The 22,397-nt window shown below is 40.6% G+C and overlaps 1 protein-coding gene across 2 annotated transcripts in view; it reads left to right on the top strand.

Annotated features, from left to right (window-relative positions):
- PLD5 (phospholipase D family member 5) overlaps positions 1-22,397 on the top strand; it is a 198,300-nt gene that overhangs the window by 166,557 nt on the left and 9,346 nt on the right. For both annotated transcript variants that reach the window (XM_069484645.1, XM_069484646.1), the window contains 2 exons: positions 10,423-10,620; positions 18,859-18,995. In XM_069484645.1, the coding sequence (XP_069340746.1) occupies positions 10,423-10,620; positions 18,859-18,995 (335 nt within the window). The remainder of the gene's footprint in view (positions 1-10,422; positions 10,621-18,858; positions 18,996-22,397) is intronic.

Below are 22,397 nucleotides of genomic sequence, written 5' to 3' on the forward strand. Positions count from 1 at the left end.
AAAACATTTGGCAACTCACTGGAAACCTTCAATAGAACCTTCCAGGGGTGTATAGATTCATTTGCATAAAGTATAGACACTTTTCACGTACAAAATTAGTCTTAGCACTCACTTCCCCCACATTCACTTAGGTTTTTGACATCCAGTGGGGTTGAGGGAGATTTTGTTTCCAAGAACAGATGGTTTTTTTCTATACTTTCCATAATCGCCCATAACTGCGTGAATTTCTTTTTTTTTTTTTTTCCTGCTTTCAGATGCATGACCAATGTGTGGGTATTGAGGGTTTTACTTCCTTTACCCAAATGCCTGTTTAAAATTAATAATAGTAATAATGGCTCTTACAGACAATCTCTTAACCTCAGCATATGTGTGGTCTTCTCAGTTGGCTCCCTGAAAAGCCGCAAGCTTTGCCAGCATTGAGGAATTGAAAGATGAAATTACCCACAGACAGCTGGAGGCTTATTCACATTTGCTGGAATTTATATATATACTTCATATATATAATACTATAAATATGTAATACTATATATGTATGTGTGTGTGTATATATATATATAGTATTTTTAGAAGCTTCCAAAAGAAATAAAGATATTATTTATTTTCTTAAATGAAGAGAGCTGACCCTTTTTGTCCCCCTCTCCCTGTTCCTTCCACTCTTTGGTCATTTTCTCTTCTGCTTCCTTCCTCTTTATCTTTTTTTTTTTCATCTTTTTTCACCTTTTTCTTACTCTCCTTCCTTTGCTGAGTTATAGAGAATGCAATTTCAACCCAGCCCAAGTTCTTAAGACACAAACACACATACACACACACACACAAAAAAAAAAAATGGGAAAAATGCTGGGAGAAAGAATGAATGAACTACAAGTTTCTTATTATTTACATACTAAGAGTAAGTGATGTCATTGTCCAAGTTCAAATTTATGAGAATTTCCTTACTTTTCTGACATGTTGATTGAGTATCCTTACTACCTCTTTCTTTCTCTTTTTTCTTTTTCTCTTTCTCTCTTTCTTTCTTTCTTTCCTTTCTTTCTTTTTCTTTCTTTTCTTATTCTTTGAATTCAAATTCAGTTAAAATAAAATCCACATAAGATTCTGTCTTCTCAATGACAACGATTAAGACTTGAGTAAAGTATTTTCCTCTTTCCTTTTCTTTGCTTATATTTCCATGGATTCCTGAATTCTTTGCATAGTCCTAAGATGTTTATGGCATTCAGACCAAAACACATCTGATAAACATCAGTGGGTACAAGGATGAGGATGGATTGGGTCAGAAAGCTGCAAGGTCTCTGACTACGATTTGGGGGAAGGATGGTATTGGTAAATGATAACGCAATGCTTATTTGCATTTATTAGACTCGATTCTTTTGTATTCAGAACAAAAATGAGGGACACTGATGTCTTTTGTTCATCTTGCCAGGTTAGAGAGGATTTTTCTGCCATGCTACCTACCATCTACCTCCCTGCAAATATTTCTAACCTAAGAATAATGCACATGCTTTATGATTCCGGTACTACTTAAGTTGTCTATTCTTTCTAATGTAGCAGAACTTACTTTTCAAGGTTTTTTTACTCTAAGTGAGCCAGAGAAAAGCTCCTTGGAGAGTTTTAGCACTGCAGGCTGGATCCCAAAAGAGAAGCTACAACTAAATGTTTGTTAGAAACATTCAAACCAACATGCAGTAACATCCTATATAACTGATCTCTAGGGTCTCATCCATTAAAGGTGTCTACAGGACCAAGAAAAGGAAATAGCTAAGTCTAGGAAATAAATGCAGACACTGGCTTCCTGAGGATTTGGGGCTAGACAATTTTCTTTGCATTTTAGTTTTCTCGGTTACCGAGTGACAATAATCATATTGACCTGCTTCCTAGGTAATGGTTGTAGTCATTGTCTAGTGGCTTTTTCAAATGATAAATTAGTAGTACTCTGCCAAGGAAAACAACTGATGGAGGATAACAATGGAAAAGCACTTTAGTAGTAACAATGCTCAGCAAAGAGCATCCAGTTTCTCTGGAGGAGAAAGAAATGTTCCTTCCTATTGAATAAAAAACAAAGATTCACACTTCCCATGTTCCTGGTTCTTTCATTCTGTGATGTCAATCTTTGGAAATTTAATTTTGCATAATATTTAAAGGAGAATTTAGCTTCCAATCGCAACTTATTAATTGAATAAATACCCTCATCTTCTTGACTTGATTCATTTCATTATATACATATTTTTTAATTATGCCAAATATTTATTTCTTGCCTGCCAAGTAGGCAACAACTGGCCTTTGAAACGTGCAGAAGATGACAATGTTCCCTCCACTGCCAAGGTCGAGCAGCTGAGATGTCCAGCTTGGGAGGACCGATGGCATAAACCGGAGTGGGAATCTGTCCTTCTCCTTTGCTGTGGCAGCTCCAACTTCCTGTGTGGGGGCACCTCGGTGACCTTTGTCTTGGCTGAGAAATCATCCAGGGTTCCAGATATATTTCTAATAGGCCATCTTCCCCTGTCCTGTCCGCCTCCACCACTGCCACGACAAGAGCCTCAAGAGGAACACCCAGTTATGCCGCATGACTGATACTGTGAGCGGCTTGCCACCGCAAGAGCGAGAGGACAGGGCAGGAAGAGGAGCCACTGTGTGAGGAGCACAGCAGGTGCTGGCCCTGTTCTGTGGGAAGGACCTAGAGCTGTTACGTCCCCAATGTGGGGGGTCTCCTCCAACCACAGGATGACCGCCTGATGCCCGCTGAGCAAGCTGCAACTAGTCACAGGAGGAAGCCCAAAAGCTACACTGAGCCCTTGAAAAAGCAAGGCGGAGTTGCTGAAATGGAGTGCAAAATGCTCGTTTCAAACTCTTTTGAAGTGACTGGGAAGGTAGAAGAGTGGAGGAGAGACTTATTCTCTGAATTGGAAGCATTTGTTCAGAAAAGAACAAGTTGCAATTTATGCCAGGCTACTAATTGAAGAGAAGGATGTTGGGGGGGGCAGGGCGGGAAAGAACAAACTGAAAACAAAAGCCAAATTTCAGACCCTATTTTCACATTAAAAAATCTACTTTGGGATATAACAGAGAAGGATTTGCAGGCTGAGCCGGAGTTACCGTCAGGTACTGAACATATCCATAGTAGGTATGCAAATCAGGAAACCTCCACAGTCCTGTCGCGTGAATTATTAAAGACTGAGAGTTGCACTATCCCGCTGCAATATTTAGGTCTGCAAAAAAATGGTGTTTGTTTGAGTCAGATTTGACATGAGATGCTAAAACTGGCAAGTCTAAACTGATGAGCATGGAAAATAGAAAAGTATGATATTCGAGATGGGGAAACCAAACTTTGCTCATAATATCAAATCGTTTACATTTTGCACAGGCCTGAGTGGTTCTGAGAGATTTGATACTGGCAGGCATTTTTGGCAGGTAGAACAGGCACAGGTGTGTGGTCCCTTGGTGTGTGTGAAGAATCTTTCCCCAGAGCATCATCCCTGAGGAATGGATGTTGGCATTTCCACAAATGGGCTAATTCTTGGAGTACATGGGATCTGGCCCCCAGGTGAGCAGATTGGCCTTTTTCTGGACTATAGTTGGGAGAGGTTTCATTTTATCATTTGAATGCTGAATCATATTTGTTGGCATTCTTTGATACATTTACAGAAAAACACATGCCTTGTTTCTGTGTCAGACCTTTGCAAAATCTCTTGCAATCGCTGTAGTTGATGATGAATGGTATTCTACCTGAAAACCTGTTTTGTATGATATATTTTTTTCCAACGTTCTTGGAGGGTACTTCTATTACTAATAAAGAGTGTGACTCAAAAAATAAAAATAAACGATTCCAATCTGATGCAATATTTCCTTTACTTGAATCCTATGAAGTGTTGGTGCTATTTTCCTTAAGCTGCTTATCAGATCCTGCTTTGTTTCAGAGCTCATTTTATGCTTGTTTTTCCTCCTCTCCCAACTGCCACCACTCTTGCCTCCCCCAGCCGCCCTGTGCACATCTGTACCCATCAGGGGCCAGGGCTTGCTCACAGTGTATCCTGCTTCTTAATACAGAGCCTGTATGTAAGAGGTGCTCAGTATTTAATCATCAGATTGAATTGAATTATTTATAAATTATAGATACTAGTCTATGAGCTCACTATGCAGTGGTCACCTTTTTACAAAAATTGCATTGCTTATAAGATTAGGGGAATTAATCTTATAATTATACATGGGACAAACACATTTTTCTAGTAGTGTTTGGTTGCTAAACTTTTCTGTGCTATAACTGCCCTCAGACGTCTAGTTCACTTGAATTATTGATGACAGCCATGTCTTAATAACCCAGAAACATGGGGAAAGAATTGAATAATTCAAACTTTCATTTTAGGTCCAAATGAGAATTTTGAAATTGGCAAACAAAGCATCTGGCCTTCCCCCCGCCCCAATCCTGGTCAGTGGCCTTACTTTAATTTCTTCAGTCGGGTGGTGTTTGTGACCAGCTTTCTCTGCCCTTGGTATTTGTGGTCTCTGTGGTTCTGATGCATTTTTGAAGATGCTCTCAGCCCGAGCCCAGTGGTTGATGGGATCTGGTTGCTGTACAGCTCCTGCTAGACTTGGCTGTTCTTTGCATGATGGTTCTCAGCACTGAAGAGTCCTGCATGATCACACCACACTGGGCTGGCTCATGGACAGGCCTCAAGACGTTTCCTCCCATAAGATTTTTGGAAGTATTTGCACTCCATAAGACTGCCAGTCTGGTTCCATTTAAGATACCTCTAAAACCTGTTTTTATTGTGGCTGTTTTTTTCAAATACGATGTTGGTTATATTCATGGGGAAACAATATTAAATGATTTGCAGTGTTTCTAGTCCCACACACCTATCCTTGTTCAAGCCCAGTGAAATGTTCCCTATTTTACAGCTTTTGGCCAACTATGTACCAAGCAGCTATTGGACCATCTCCCATCCCCTCAGGGAGAGATTCCCTACCCTAGTTCCTTAAAAAGACGACGTCCTTCCATGAGCTGAAAAATTGATTTCAGACAAACACTTTGCAAATAACGTTGATGCCATCAGTGTGAAATTGTTACATGATAAGGTTCCCAGATTTCAAATGTTACCCAGTTTTGGATATTGACACTTTCTCTAGCATTCCCATCTCAAGCTTGTATTAAAAGGAGTCAGATGCACCACAGGGACACACACATGACACCCCAGCCTCAACAGAGGAGCACTTCTAGTATTTTGTGGGAGTTAAGCTCTAGGACTAACTAAAGCATCAGACAAGGAGTTGGTTCACCTCGTACTCCAGCCCATGCTTTGAGACTAGGATATCATCTTTTTAAGCAACGTTGGAACACCTTGAGCAGCGGTTGCATTTAAAGCACAATGGTGGGGAGGGTATGGTGAATACTAAGATGAAAAATACACCAGATCTAAGGGGTAAGTCAAGGGTACATCGTGGCACAGCACAAGGATGAGTGGCACCTTTTAAAAATTCTACCTGAATGTTTTGCTTATGGAAAGCCAGGTGGCTAATGCTTAGAGTGCTCATACCTGATTCAGATCCATAGCGACGGCCATAGGACAATGAGGTTGAGAATGTTCGATGTGGGATTTCACTCTTGGACTTTGAGGAAGTCAGTAAATAACATTCTTTTGTGACCCTCATGAGCTTACCTTCATGAAACCCGGTCAATCAATTACAGCGGATGTCTACTTCAGCCAAAGATGAGGATGCTTGTGATTAAGCATTTTTAAAAATACCTCTGGGGATTGGATAGATAGTGAACAAACTATCAGTTAATTAATGGCGAAGCCAAGGCCGGGCGCGGTGCCTCACGCCTGTAATCCTAGCACTCTGGGAGGCCGAGGTGGGCGGATCGTTTGAGCTCAGGAGTTCGAGACCAGCCTGAGCAAGAGCGAGACCCCATCTCTACTAAAAATAGAAAGAAATTATATGGACAGCTAAAAATATACACAGAAAAAATTAGCCGGGCATGGTGGCGCATGCCTGTAGTCCCAGCTACTCGGGAGGCTGAGACAGGAGGATCCCTTGAGCTCAGGAGTTTGAGGTTGCTGTGAGCTAGGCTGACGCCACGGCACTCACTCTAGCCTGGGCAACAGAGTGAGACTCTGTCTCAAAAAAAAAAAAAAAAAAAAAGCGAAGCCAGAATGGAAAATGCAGTTTAGATATGTGGTCAAAACTGGGCCCCACAATTGAACTTGTGCGAGTTAAAAGGCATTGCAGCTGCAAATGTGCAGGCTGGGCGTTCCCCGTGGAGGGCAGGAGCAAACATCTGCACATCAGGCTGCTCTGACTGAGAGGAAGAGCCAGCAGGGTGCATGCTGAAGTCACCTTTCTAGTCTCGCTAAGGGGAGGTCAGTCTTTCCGCTGTGGGAGGAGTGAGTGAATAAGGGTAGAAAGAAAGTACAAGTTGTACTTTTCAATACTTCCAAAAAGGGTGGAAGCCCGAGAGAGGGAGAGGATGGACCCCAAGGTCATGATGGCGACAGGGGACACCAGCTCACCACATGGAGCTCATGGACTGAGATTCAGTAGTGACTCTGGTTTATATTTTGAACAGCCTTATTAGCTATTTCATGTCAATGGCCCATCCCAATGCAAGTAAAGATAACTTTATACCTCCAGCATCTTTCTCTCAGTAATCCTATGACACCTCTCCAGGGTTCTTGTTTTGCTAGCATGCAGTACTGATAAACTGAGAAAGGGACATTATGTAGATGGGCAGGTTTCCTGCTTGAAATTAGGAAGGGAGGGAGGGGAAATCTGTTTGAGCCAGGCAGCAGCAGAGCACAAGTGTATTTGTGATTTTCCTGTGCAAGGTGCGGCAGGTCACGGCATGTTCTGAGCCTTTTCCTGAAGAGTGTCAGGGGGCAGCAGCGTGTGTTCTGACTGCTGTGTCTCAGCGTAACTCCTTCTGATGTCTGGTTGGTTGTAATGATAATGCTTCTGCTGCTGATGACGATAATAACAAACACTTATTCTATGTGGTGGACATGGTCCCAAGCAGATCGTGCACATGTAGGAGGAGCCATGGTGGCATTTTGCAATCATTTTCAACTCCCCTGACAAAGGAAGATGAAGTTACAGGACTCCAAAAAAAAAAAAATTCCTGAAATGTGTTTCCAATTTGTTTCATCCCATTCCAGTCTCTTAAAGGCCCCATTCCTTTAAGATCTCTCCCGTTAATATTCTCCAGTCACTCTAGTCAAGGTTTTACTTATCGATTTCCCTTTGCCCCAGTAAAACCAAGAAACTGTTGTGAGAATTCCCTAGAGCCCGAAGTCAAAGCTGTGAAAGGAAATAAGGGGACTTTGGAAAGTTTTCAGATCCATATAAAAAGATGAAGCATTGATTAGTGGAAAAGGAATGAAGAAAGGAAGGAAAGAAGGAAGGAACAAAGGGAGGGAAGAAAGAAGGAAGGAAAGGAGGGAGGGAGGGAGGGAAAGAGGGAAGGAAGGAAGGAAGGAAGGAAGGAAGGAAGGAAGGAAGGAAGGAAGGAGAGAGAGAGAGAAAAGCAACATTCCTCATTCGTCCTACAACCGAACACTATATGGTATTTGCAAAGCCTTACTGGGCGAAGGAGACTAGGACCCAAAATCACAAGACATTATTCTGTGATCTTATAAGTCATGTCCCCTGTTGGGGTCTCAGTGTCCTTAATTTTGAAATAAGGTTGCAAGAGCTGTTCTCTAAGATTCTTCCATTCTCTCCCGTCTCTTCAATTAACCATGTTCCTTCTGGCAAGCATTATTCTTCCCACTTGGCAGACACAGAAAAATAAGACATCAGGAAGTTAAGTGGTATAAGCCACCCACTGTGGGAACGGAGGTGCGGGAGAGTAAGCACATTTCTGAGCAGGAGGCTGTCTTTGAGCTCCCGAGATTCAATTCTTTATTCTCTATCCCCAGTAACAAAAATTTCACCTTGAGGGCAGAAACAAAATCAAGTTAGAGCTCCCGGTAATTAAATTGCCCGCAGTAACTCAGAATATAAATCAGCAGCTAACTGGACGCGTGTCGGTTGCCCAGAGTTGCAGGTTCCTTTGTCTTTGTCAAGAAAATTAAAGAATTACTTGTTCACATTTCTATAAAATCATGAAAACAACAAACCGGACATCTGTAAATGATAAATTGAGCTGTGGTTAGGCTAACTGGTATTAATTATTCTGAGAATTACAGCAAAGAACGATGTTAATGTCTCTCATCTCCCTGTTCTGATGACAAGAGCATTCATCAGACACCCACTCTGGCTTCTGCATCACCAAAGAAACCCACTAAACCAAGCCTGTCTCCCTGCTTGCTGCCTCTCATGACCTAGCTAAAAAAAAAAAAAAAAAAAAAAAAATTCTTTATTTTTTCCCACTCACTTCATTCCCATCTATAACCAGCTTCCACTAATTTTAAGAAAATAATAAATAAAAATATTTTTCTGGTGTAATTACATGTTTCCCCTAATTGTTAATTTGCTTTGAAACCCAAAACAACTAATGCAGAAAAAAACAGAACATACACATAACCAGCAGGACTTGGTCCTCGCCCAAAGGAAGCTTCTATTCTTATAAGAACTTCACTTTGCAATTAACTCTCCCTGATGACAAAATACTAAACTGGTCTTTGAGTATCCTAATCCCGGCTTTCCTGCTTCCTAGCTGGGCATTTATACCCAGCTAGTACAAATGTACCTGTTTGTGTCTCAGTTTCCTTCCCTGTGAAGTGGGTTGTCGTGATGTTTAAATGCACGCAGACATATATAGCATTTAGAACAGTACCTGGGGCACAGTGGGCACTCTGATAAATTAGCATTGCTGTTGTTGTTCTCTCTCCCTACCAGGCAGGTTGATAGCATCTCCTGGATTGTATGAAACCCAAACACTCCTAGCAAAGTCTCCCACACTTCATAATGTCCTCATGCAAGGCACAAAATGGAACCATGGACATAACTTGAGTTTTAAATAAAATAATGATCCTGATCACGGCTCCTTGGCAGATTACTCCAGTTGTTTGAGGTCTTACGCCTCTCTTAGTTCCATGGGTCGTTGCTAACACCATGCCCACTTTGTGGAAAAAATAATCAATCTTTTCTAAAGAATAATTAGCTGATAAATCTCCAGCTTTTGCAAGATGATTTTATTCAAACAGTTGGACAATTCAGTCAGTCAATTTAACTTATTTTCAATTGTACAGATCAACTGTGTGTTTGAACTAGAAAGTCATGGTGGCCCAGCAGGGTGGCGAGTGGCCTGTGGCCTGCCCTTGCAGGTGGGCAGGGCTGAGCAGCCCACGTCCAGGCAGGGGCGATCTCTGGCAGCTAGCCTTGTCTTACAGCTAAGGCAACTTGAAGGACACCTTAGCTAATCCATCGGACCTTTAGTTTTTTTTTTTTCCTTTGATAATCTGGACATGGAAGCTCATCAGAACCCCAAATCTCTGTCATTTTTCTCACTGCCAGCATTTTAGGAAGATTTGTCATAAACTGCCCTGAATCTTTTGCTCTGGGTGAAAAATCTGCAAAACAAAATCCAGTTGTTTGTTTTCCGTCTCCAACAGCAGGCTGAACCAATAGTGTATAACTAGAAACGGACTTGAGTCATTCTAGGGTAGAGAGGATGCTACTCAGAGGAAGTTTAATTCTCTCTCTGTCTCTAGAGAGCAGGGGTTGGCTTCTTCCTCTGCCTTCAGATACTAAAGCTGCAACCAGCCACAGACTCCAATGATGTCAGGGATTGTAAATAAAAGCTCGTTGTCAGCAGCTTAGTTTACACAAGAGGGGGAAAGGAACACTAAATCTCTGTTTAGAATAGAGTTATTAGAAATTAGAAAGAGCTGGAGAAAATCCAGACAGAGTGCGCACAGACGGTGCCCACTCGCGTCTTGACGGTGACAAACGGTCCCCTGGAGAGCCTCGGAGATGATACATGCTGAGAATGTCCATAAATATGCCTCCCTCCATCTGAGCCTACCCAAAGGGACAAAAATCACTCAGAATTATGGTGCCATTAAGTAAGCATTTTGATGTCATGCTTCCAGTTTTTCCATTAGCTAACGCGGTTTGGGCCGGGCACTGAGCTAATGGCGCCTGCCCCTTTTCATCTGTTCTTCATAGCAGTCCCGTGATGCAGGCCCACGTTCACGTGGAGAAGTGAAGAGGTGAAGTTCATCTGTCTCCAGAGCCTGTTCCGGGAGACGGGAGGAGAATTGCTGTGTCCTAATTAGGTCATGTTTTTCCCTCTCCTTCCTGTGCCTCCTGTACAGGGAAGAGCTGTCATTCCATGATGTGACTATTTTCTACATATTTCTGTGTAACGACAAATGCAAGAAAAAAGATGTTGTAACTACTGCATTCTTATGCATTCTTTTTCTCTCTCTCTCTCTCTGCAAATCACACCATCAGAGGCACATGGTATTGATGGTTTCAATTTTAATTTCACAGATGAAAGAACTTGGTGTCATCTTCTACAACTGCAGCTGCCTGGTCCTAGATTTGCAGAGGATATTTGCTTTATATAGCTCATTAAAATTCAAGAGTAGAGTACCTCAAACCTGGTCCAAGAGACTCTACGGAGTCTATGACAATGAAAAGAAATTGCAACTTCAGCTGAATGAAACCAAATCCCAAGCATTTGTGTCGGTGAGTTGTTTGCCCTCTTTCTCCTCCTCTTCCTCTCCTTCCTCCTCCAAAGGCCCTTTATTAAGTTGGAATGTTTGAGTATGATCTTGTATTGGGGAAAGATGAACTAGATTGGTTCTATCTCATGCCTTGAAGAGTGAAAATGTATCCACTCTTATGTTCAATCATATATTGTTCCCAGTAATAACAATAATAAGTCTTAATAATCATTCCTCTTGTCAGATACTTTGGGTTACCTGATTTGATTCCCCCAGTCACCCTGTGAGGCAGGCATGGGACTGTGACCCTGTCACAGATGGCGGTATTGAAGCTCACCCACTAGCACAAAGTCCATCAGATGGGATGTGCAGAGAGAGCACCAGTACCCAGGTCTTCTGACACCAGAAAATAGGACACCAGCCTATTATGGAGGCCCTACCTCGATGATTTCAGCTTTTTTTTTTTGTTATTTCAAAATATTAATTAAGGGGGTACAAGTGTTTTTATTGCATGAATATCTTAGATAATGCTTTGGTCAGGGATTTTGGTGTGCCCATCATAAGAATGGTGTTCATTGTACCCAATACGTGAATTTTTATCCCGTACCTTCCCTCCATCCTCCCTCCTTCTTGGTTTCTCACGTCCTTTATATCACTTTGTGTCCCTGTGTGCCCATCTGTTAGCTCCCACTTGTTGGTGAGAACATACGGTTTGGTTTTCCATTCCTGAGATACATCACTTAGGATAACGGTTTCCATTTCCATCCACATGACATTGTTTCATTCCTTTTTATGGCTGAGTAGAACTCCATGGTAGATACATACCACATTTTCTTTATTTACTCATGAATCGAAGGGCACTTAGGTTGATTCCACGTCTTTGCAATTGTGAACTGTGCTGCACAGACTTGTTTTTAAAAGTAGAACTCGTGGATGAGACAACCCTGAGCGAATCCCAGGGTATAGAACAGACAAAAGCAGAGCTGCTGTACCTGACCAGGGCTGAAGGGCAAGAGGCCCACCCAACAGGACAAGGCTCCTTGCAGGGTCTCCTCTGACTCTTCTGAAAACCACCGGCCACACCCCACACCCACCCTCACCTCCCCAGTTAACCTCCTAGCTGCCCACACAGCACAGCTATCCTGCAGTTACTGGTAATGGACAACGTAAATATGTGGACCCACAATGCTAGTCCTCAAACTGTAGAGTACTTAGGAGTCAGGCAGGAAGCCTGTTTAAAATGCAGATTTAAGTCCTCCCATGCCCCACCCAGGATCTGATCCACTGCATCTGGGGGGAGACCTTAGATTTTTCATTTGAATCAAGCTTCTGAATTGAACCTGATGGTCAAACTTCTCTAAACCAGGCTTCCAATTTAAAATCACTATTTCTCCCTTGATTGGTATCAGCGCTTTTATACCAATAACTTTTACATCCCTAAAGAGCATTTATTAAACAGTGAGTTGTATCACTTTTGCCTATTTAAAGGAAAGTACAATCTGAAAATTTAGAAATGTCATAATAGAAGGAAAAGAGGAAGTTGTTTGTCTTAATAAAATCACATAAACGTGAATTACAGAAAATAGACTATGAAGGATTTTCATCAAGCAGAGCTAAAATAACTTTGGTTTTTGCAGAATGAAGTAGCAAGTAGCATATTGCATAGGGCTTTTTCCTAAGAAAATTATTTCATATGTACATTTTCATTTCATTTTGAAATGACCCTGTAAGACCAGAAGATCAGCTAGTACTCCCAACTGGTAGATGAGCAGCAATAGAAAATTTGCCAAAGAACATTTAATCCAGCTGGTAACAGGGCAACATGACACCCCAAGCAAGGGACACTTGCTCAGGCAGGTCCAGTAGAATAAATTGGAAGCAGCAAGAAATAGACAAATGTTAATGGGAAAAAAAAAAACAAAACACCAAACTCTGTAAAATAATTTAAAGAGATTTATTCTGAGCCAAATGTGTGTGACCAGCCCGGAGCACATGGCCTCAAGAGGTCCTGAGAAAATGTGCCCGTCAGCTAACTTTGGTGTTACACATTCATGGAGACAGGAATTACACGTTAAGACCCTAAGTCAATATATGGAGGGCTTACATCATACAAATTGGTTTGGTCTGAAAAGGCAGGACGTCTGGAGGCAAGGCATTACAGGTTATCGGTGTGTCTAAAGATGCTTTGATTTGTAATTGGTTAAAGAAATGAAGCTTTGCCTAAAGGCTTGGAATGTTTTCACTTAAGATAAGGATGTCTTGTTAATTAGAGATAAGCCACATGACAAGTCATCTGTTGAGTAAATTGCTGGCCTGCAGGTGTGGTTTAAGCTTTGTGTTTTATAGCTTTAAGCCTGTTAACAAGCTACAAAGGGTGTCTCCAAGAAGGGAGGGGGCATGACAAGGCATGTGATACTCCCTTCTCACAGCCAGCAACTCAGCTTTAGGGTATTTATGGGGACCCTCTGGCCAAAAAGAGGAGTCCCTTTTACTACATAATGCCATTTGCTATTTATTTATTTTAACTTATTATATCAAGCCTACTTCTGAATTTCAATCCAGCAGATATTGATTGAACACCATTTTTGAAGAGGTATAAAATCTTGTAAGTAGAAAAAAGGAGAAAGCCCTGCTATTGGAATTGGTATCATTCAGAAAGAGCTCCTTGGCTGGGCGTGATGGCTCACACCTGTAATCCTAGCACTCTGGGAGGCCGAGGCGGGAGGATCACTCGAGGTCAGGAGTTCGAGACCAACCTGAGCAAGAGCGAGACCCCATCTCTACTAACAAATAGAAAGAAATTAACCGGACAACTAAAAATATATAGAAAAAATTAGCCGGTCATGGTGGCACATGCTTGTAGTCCCAGCTACTCGGGAGGCTGAGGCAGGAGGATTGCTCGAGCCCAGGAGTTTGAAGTTGCTGTGAGCTAGGCTGATGCCACGGCACTCTAGCCTGGGCAACAGAGGAGACTCTGTCTCAAAAAAAAAAAAAAAAAAGAAAGAAAAAGAAAGAAAGAGCTCCTTGAGCTCACCTCTATTATAACATTTATCACATTTTTATACCTATTTGTTTATAATCATCTTTCCCACTATTTTATTAGATTCTGGAGATCATATACTATTAATATATTCTCTTTATCATTGATATTCCCAGCACCTCACCCAGTGCTCTCTAAAAGCAGCAATAAATGTTGGATTGGTTTTATTAGCGGTAATATTAACAGAAAGTTCCAGAATGCATACAGTTTTTTCAGTAATATATGCCAAACAAATGCCAAGACCAATTTATTTAAATGCAATGTTTGGTTGTAAAAAATCTTAAAATAGTATATTATATTTTTATAAGCTGACAGTCCCAAGACTAAACTGAGCACACACAAAAAGAATATTTGAAGAATAACCATTCCCCCAAATTAGATTGTATCATAGATAATTAATAACTTACCATAGTTAAATATGAATTTTAATGTATGACATAAATAGAGATTATTTCTAATTTTCTCATGGAACACAAACAGACACTTGGTTAGACTTAAGTATCTGATTTCTAATAACTTGGGGCCAGATAATTCTAATTTTCTTACATTTCCCACTGAAATCAGAAGATGGGAACAACAGTTGTCTGAATTTCTGTCATGTAGATTTCTTTTTAAGAGCCCTTAAGATTATGCATTTGGTTTCCAAGATAAAGATTGGTTAGTTCAAGGTCTGTTTTTATTGATCTGGGTGTCAGATTTCCTTTCTTCTTGTCCATTGTTCAGTCCATTCACGCATCAGTCATGTTTACTGATATATTTAGTGAGTGAGGGCAGACATTGGACAGAACTTGGTGCTGCTATGGAAAAAATACCACGTTGAGTTCCTCATTAGAATATCCAGCCTATATTGTTAATTATATTTTTAGCAGCTTTATTGAGATACAATTTACATACCATAAAATTCGCCCTTCAGTGCGGCTGAGTATAATCACAGTTTTGCAACCATCTCCACTGTATAATTTTAGAACATTTTTTGGGCCACAGAGAAAAACCCCATACTCATTAGCAGTCACTGTCTATTTTCCCCTTCCTTCGGTCCCTGGCAACCGCTCATCTATTTTTTCTTTATGGATTTGCCTTTTTCTGGATATTTCATATAAATGGAATCATATAATATGTAGTCTTTTGTGACTGGCTTCTCCCACCCAGCATAATGTTGTCAAGATTCATCTGTGTTTGTATCACGGATCACTATTTCCTTCATTCCTTTTTATAGCCAAATATAATAATATTCCATCGTATGGCTACGCCCTATTTTGCTTATGTATCAGTCGATGGACATTTGAGTGTTTCTGCTTTTTGGCTATTGTAAATCGTGTTGCTATGAATATTCATGTACAGGTTTTTATTTGAATATCTATTTTTAAATTCTTTTAGGTTTATACTTAGGATTGGAATTTCTGGGTAATGTAGGAACTCTAAGTTGAACATTTTGTGAAACTATTGAACCATTTTCCAAATTGGCTACACAATTTTACGATCCCACCAGCAATATATGAGTTTCAATTTCTCCACATCCTTGGCAACGTTTGTTATTTTCTGTCTTATTTTAGCCCTCCTCGTGTGTGGGAAATGGAATCTCATCGTTGTTTTGATTTGCATCTTTTTAATGTGCTTATTGGCCATTTGTGTATCTTCTTTGGAGAAATATCTATCAAATCTTTTATCTATTTTTAAATTAGGGTTTCTTTTAATTGAGTTGTAGGAGGTCTTTATACATTCTGTATGCAAGTCCCTTAATCAGATATATGTGACTTTTTTGTTTTGGTTTTTTGTTTTGTTTTGTTTTGTTTTGTTTAGAGATGGGGTCTTGCTATATTGCCCAGGCTGAACTTGAACTCCTGGGCTCTGGTGATCTAGCTACAGCCTCCTGAGTATCTAGGACTATAGGCATGCCCACAGCACCCAGTATAAATATATGATTTGCAAATATTTTCTTTCTCCCATTCCATGGGTTGTCTTTTCATAGCTAATTCCATTTTAACATGTATATTCTAAAAATTGGGTATAGACTTAAACTTTTTAAAAACCAGGAAACTGTTATGAAATGAATGAGAAACCTGCTAAGGTCTTTACAAGGCAACTATATAATGAGTATGCAAAGTAAATTGTACACATATATAAGTTACTTATAGATCGAAGAGACAAACCTAGATTAACCTAGAAGCCAGGTGCCTCAAGAGCTCTTGACTGGTAAAAGATTATCACACAGTTGGAATATAGAAAAGGAGCTACATTTTCTCTCTCCTACTTTACTATGGAATAAAGAAGTATACAGTGCAAGGCTTAGAAAATTAATTCAGGAGTGCTAAGAGGGAAGCTTACCAGCTTCTCTCTAATTAAATAGTTGGAACTAGTTAACTTCCTCTGCCAGATTATTCTTTCGTGTTATTGTTCATTCATTTATACTTTGAGCTAACATTTTTAAGCCATTAGTATGTCTAGGCACTGTTTTTTAAAGGTAGAGGACTCTGGAACACACAGTGAAGTGTCACCAAGCCCCCAGCTAGAAGGGGACTATTACAGATAATCATGCATTTCCTTGGTAAACACAGAGCGCTCGCTGCCATGGTCAAGGCACTGGGTTAGGCAATGGGAACATAGGTAACAATAAGGCAGGTAAGTGCCAATAAAGATCTGTTCACACATGTTTGGCTATGCCTAGATTGAAGCAACTCCAACTAGAAGTGGAGGTCGAGGGTCAAAGAAATCTCCAGCACTTATGAATTTATGACATACTTTTCACATTCATTCCGCAAATATTTATTAAGCATGTAATGTGTTTATGGCATAAGATGCAAGAGCTACACCACCAAGCAACTCACAATCCAGTGGATAAACACCATGGACAAATGAATGTGATGCCACATTTGTGACATGTAACATGTGCTAGAACGAAGCTCCACAAAGCAGGGATCTGGCCTTGATCACTTATGTGTGCCACGTGCCTAGACCAGAGCCTTGGACACGGCAGGCACTTAGGAATATTTGCTGATTAAATGAAAGCAAGCACAGAAGAGGGACACAGAACCCAGCCAGGGAGCAAGCCATTCTCTTATTTGAGCCTCAAAGCAAACCAATATGAAAGGTGTGTTATTGTTATCAACCCCATTAGGAAACAGAGGTTCCAAAAGTGTAAGGGGCCCGCCTAGACGTCTCAGGTTCCAAGAACTGGAATCTGACCTGTGTCTCTAAAGCCCCAGCTCTTTTCTCTAGATTACTGACCTGGTATCCAAACAGGTAAGACAGTAGCAAATGTAAAGAGGCCACCAAAAAGTCTTTGCCTTAATTTGTACCTCCCCCAAAACAAAATCCAGTTTGGGAACATGCAGTGAGATTCAGGAAGTTCCTAAGTGAAACCGAAAGGTGAGCGATTGGACACATTTCAGAGTTGGGCTCCCTAGAGACCATCCAGAGCAAAGATCCTCATCTTCTCTGCATTAACCCAAGGCACGTTTAGAGCAGACTCAACAGACTGAGATAACTAAATAATTTGAATATTTAATTTTTTAATGGTATCGGAAAATGAATAGAATACGACCCCTGTAGTCAAGCTGATAACAGTCTAACTGAGGAGATGAGGCCTATGCAAGTAATTAAAATAAATTTGGAAATGCTAAAAATAAATAAACAAGTCCTGGAGGTGGATGGTGGTGATGGTTGCACAACGATAGGAATGTATTTAATGCCATTGAACTGCACACTTAAAACTTGTTAGGAAAAAAAGAAAAAGAAATAAATAGTACGGGAATACAGAGATGAGACCTCTGGTTGGAGATATTTTTAAAGTTTCACGGAGGAGATAATGTTTGAGCTGGAATTGAGAGGACAGAACGAATAGGACGTTGATAGGCAAAAGGAAGGGAACATATCAGCCACCGGGGCCAGCATATACGCAAACCCAGAGGCAGACAAGATGAGGGCACAGCCGTGGACCGGTGATTATTTCAGTTTCAGGACAAAGACAGCATGGTAGTCGGGAAATAAGAGAGGCAGAGACAGGGGACCAGGGATATAATGCGTTCGGACTGGATTCCGAGAGACCAGGATTCAGTTCATCCTGGGAGTGACATGTCTTTGTTTTTCAAACATCCTGGAGATAAGGCAATGAAGCTCATCCTAATTCCAAAGGGAAAATAACTTAAACGATCAAAAACTTATCCTGCCTAGAGGACTTTCTGGGCAGGGACACCTGGAGGGTGTGTTTCTTTCAACATGCTCCTTCCTTAACCTCATGTGTTTTCTAGGGTGGGCATCCAATCCAAGAGCTTCATTTCACTACCCTCTAAGTTATTCCAGAACATGACTTGGTACGGAGGGACTCTGACCACCCAACAGTGCCATTCATTCCAGACGGTTCCAGAAACTGTTTATTCAGCCTTTTCGTATTAAGCAAGCTTTGCATTATTTGTGCTCCTAGACTTCCCATAGTATATCACTTGTCCAAGTAAGACAGGAACTATGAGAAACACTGTTTCCAGGCCTGTCCAGTGGAAAAATAAGAAAAGCAAACACCTCTTTCCCTTTTAGCAACTGCATCTAAAAACATCATTTTTTATAAGATGAAAACCACCTCAAGCAGAATTTGCCTCCTTTTTCATTTTGCGTAAGTCTTTCAGAACATCCTTCTTCTCTGACTCTCTTAATGAATTCAGGCATGTTAATAACTCACCCAGTTTTTACTGTAGAATTATTGATGGCCCTTTCTCAACAATCAACACTCGTCTTCCTGATTCAAAGAGAGATTTGGGGGAAAAGAACTCCAAGATTTTTAGATTTTGTGTCTTGAACATTTTCACGGCCACATCAGCTTTCAAATGAAATGAGTTCTGGGGTAAATGGCTTGCTATGCTTGTGTATATATATGTGGTTAATACCTGAGAAAATTAACAGCTATGAGTGACAGGGATGTATAACAGAATCACGTAAGGTTGGAGCTGGGTGTCCTCCGAAAAGCAGAGGTGTCTGTACTGAAAGCAAGGATTCTAGCCTAAAACAGACTCTAGAAACAGACTTGAGATCCATCCCACCACACCTCGATCTCTACTCGACTTTGGTAAGACTGATAATATCCTTGTCTACTTTGACCAAGAACCAGAAAGTAGGTTTGCAAAAGTTTAGTTATAAGCCTAGACCCACGAAAACAAATAAAGACAACAAAGAAATCCCCAGATGCCAAAAAATTAATACTCTAAAAGTTTGGCTTTTGTATCTTCACAGAATTCTCCCAAACTCTTTTGCCCTAAAAACAGAAGCTTTGACATAGACGCCATCTACAGTGTGATCGATGACGCCAAGCAGTATGTGTACATCGCTGTCACGGACTACCTGCCCATCTCCAGCACAAGCACTAAAAGGTCAGTGAGTGCCCAACCTCTAGATAGAACCCAGTCTCCGAGGCCAGACACTAAGCTGGGGACCACAGGAAAAACCAGCTTGGACACTGAGATGCTATCAGGTTACATTGGGAAGAACACAACTCTCAATTCTGCTTGGTGTGCACTTGCAATTTACCCATGATGCATGTTACCATGCAATCAACGGGCTTGCTGCCCCATGCTCATAGAAGCCAATACCATGGCACTAGCCCATGAGAAAAGAAACTCTTTATTTTATTTCTTTTTCTTTTTTTTTTTTTTTTTTAGGCAGAGTCTGGCTCTGTTGCCCTGGCTAGAGTGCCATGGCGTCAGCCTAGCTCACAGCAACCTCAAACTCCTGGGCTCAAGCAATCCTCCTGCCTCAGCCTCCCGAGTAGCTGGGACTACAAGCATGTGCCACCATGCCTGGCTAATTTTTTCTGTATATATATTTTTAGTTGTCCAGCTAATTTCTTTCTATTTTTAGTAGAGACGGGGTCTTGCTCTTGCTCAGGCTGGTCTCGAACTCCTGAGCTCAAACGATCCGCCCACCTCGGCCTCCCAGAGTGCTAGGATTACAGACGTGAGCCACCATGCCCAGCCCAACAATCTTCATTAAATGCTAAATTCTCATAATATCTTCCCAACGTAAAGGAGAAAGAAACTTAAAATATATACATTCTCAGTTGATCCATCCCTCTGTACGAGAAAGAGAACATCTTAAAAATGGAGTGCCTTTTCAATAATTCATCATTATTTAAGCATGCAAATCCTTGGAATAAATTTAGGGGTGGAATTTATGACAAACTCTTTGGAAAATCATTGCATGCATAAATGCATGGCCATGCTCAGGTAGTTCCACTTTTGTTTTCTTCCTGGGAATTCAGAGATTTAGGTGGTTGAATAATTATTTTAACCCAGGAAATAATATTTTCAAAGTGCATATTTCTGGGAATGCAACCCAAGACCTTTTTAATTTGGTAAATTACAATTTCAGAGTAAGCATTTACTGACATTAAATGATTAAGTGTGTCCTATATTGCTTGAATATTTTTCATGTTGCCAGCCCCATGTATGCATAATATGCAACTTCTTTATGCAAATGACTATAGGATTGCAAAAGAGTCTTTTTCCCAGAAAATGATTGCTCCCAATGACAGGCAGTGGAAAAGCATTGTTAGCTGCAAGGTGAACATGATTAAAATATGTTTACTTTCAAATATTGTGCATCCTTTGAACATTCATAGATTTTTCCACACACTTTCACATCTTTTCTATCTCTCCTTTTTATGTTTCTCCCATTTGTTGTATATTTGGTTTTAGATCTAGTTTTATACTTCAGCTTCACTTTGAAAAGATTTGAAAACATAGTAAGTTTTGCCTGGTTTTCCTGTTATTGAGGAGGAAAATAATGTCAAGTTTGTGGAGTTATATGTTAGGATGGGATGATGATTTCTCAGGATTGACACAACCTTTGTCCCATGAAGTCCCATGAACGATATTGAAGTACTTCATGGTCAAGGGGAAAATAATTAGCTTGGGGGAATCTAAAATGTATCAGAAATCAAAATTAGAGAAGACTTAAAGAATGTTAAAGAACTTTAGCTTCACCTGAAATTTTGCATTTTGGTTGTTAATCTACCATTTCAGCTGTAATTTAAAAAGCACTTCTTTTATGGTATTTTAAAAATTTCAAGCCTAGAAATGCCCGTAGCTTTCTAAATGAAAAGTCATCAAAGAGACCTAAGAAGTAGTCCAAACATACCAGTTATAATTAAGTTCTTCTCAGTCACATGAATGAATTATTTTTAAAAAGTCAGACTGGTTACTTATCTTTACTTCGTCTTAGAAAGGAGTTTCAGGAATGAAATCAGCTTTAACAAACAAGTAAGTACTATCAAATTTCAATGTGTTAATGGCACGAATTAATATCTGACAGACTTAACTTTTTAGTCTACACATTGTCAAACTTCCAAATGAAAAGAAGAAATTCATGTACTCCCAAATTATTATAGAAATGGTTGGCAGCAGGTAAAAAAATATAATCCATCATTTAGTAACAGTGTTGGAGGTAACCTCTACCTTTCAAGGTAGTAGGAAGGGAATGAAACAATGGATGTGCGACTTAATAAATCCTGCAATAAAAAGTCACAAGCCCTATTTCACTTCTTCCTGATTTTGCAATCAAGCTCTCTTTCTTTAATCAAGTCACTGAATTATTGAGGTTTCAGTTTGGAGTTGTTCATTACTTATTTCTTCATTCTCACAAAATATATATTTCAGAAGGAAATCAGTAGATGTATGGAGAACTAATAAAAATGTAGCCTGATTAGTCTTTGAGGTGTTAATATTTTTCATTCATGTATTCATTCAACAAATATTTATTGAGCACTGTGTGCCAGTCATTAAAGTATGAACAGCATACAGTCCCAGGAACTCCATCAAACAATGGCAAATGGGCACAGAGGGGATTATTAGAACACAGTGACATCAATGGAACAATAGATGTATGTACAGAATATTATAGAAGCTTGGTGAGAGAACACCAATGGCACAGTTTCAGGGCTAGAGGAAGCTTATTGGGGAAGATGTTACCTGAATTACATTTCCAAATATTCAGGAATTAGAAAAGAATGAGAAAGGGAATTTTCCAGTTAGAAGAGACAGCATGAGCAAAATTTCAGACGGAGAAAAAAATAGCCTAGCAGGTTCAGTGCTGAACCATGAAGCCCAAGTTAAGGTGGTGAGAGACCCAACTGGAGAAGGATAAGGACCAGGAACTGGAGGGTCTGACCACTAGGGAGCCTTGTGACTTTGGGGAGTCATGGAGGATGTACTTGGCTGGGGACAGAGAAACCAACGTGGAGCACAAGGCTGAAATGATTTTTACCTGTAGTCCTCAGCTTTGTGTGTACAGAAGTAGACGAGGAGAATTACAGCACTGATCCAGGATTTAGATCTTGCCCAGTAGCCGGGGGTGGAGGCTCACGCCTATAATCCCACCTCCACTTTGGGAGGTGGAGGCAGGAGGGCCACTTGAGGCCAGGAGTTTGAGACCAGCCTGGACAACATAGTGAGACTTTGTCACTACAAAAAAATTTTTAAAAATTAGCCAGGCGTGGTAGCATGTGCCTGTAGTCCTAGCTACTTGGGAGGCACTCCAGCCTGGGCGACAGAGCAAGACCCTGTCTCAAAAAAAAAAAAGTATGGGGGATTCCAACTGCCCGGCAAAAAAGGTGGGAGGCAGGGGAGTCTTGGGGAGCTTGGTTAGGAGAGAGGACGCTAAGGACAGTCTGGGAATGAGAGTGTGGGGAAGCTCAGAGGACCAGAGCAGAAGTTCATTTGGGGGGCAGTTACCAAAGAAGAGACGTTTGAGTGGCATTTGGGTTCAGAGCAGGTGCT

Source organism: Eulemur rufifrons, chromosome 11 (assembly GCF_041146395.1).
Source record: "Eulemur rufifrons isolate Redbay chromosome 11, OSU_ERuf_1, whole genome shotgun sequence".
NCBI classification, from domain to species: domain Eukaryota; kingdom Metazoa; phylum Chordata; class Mammalia; order Primates; family Lemuridae; genus Eulemur; species Eulemur rufifrons.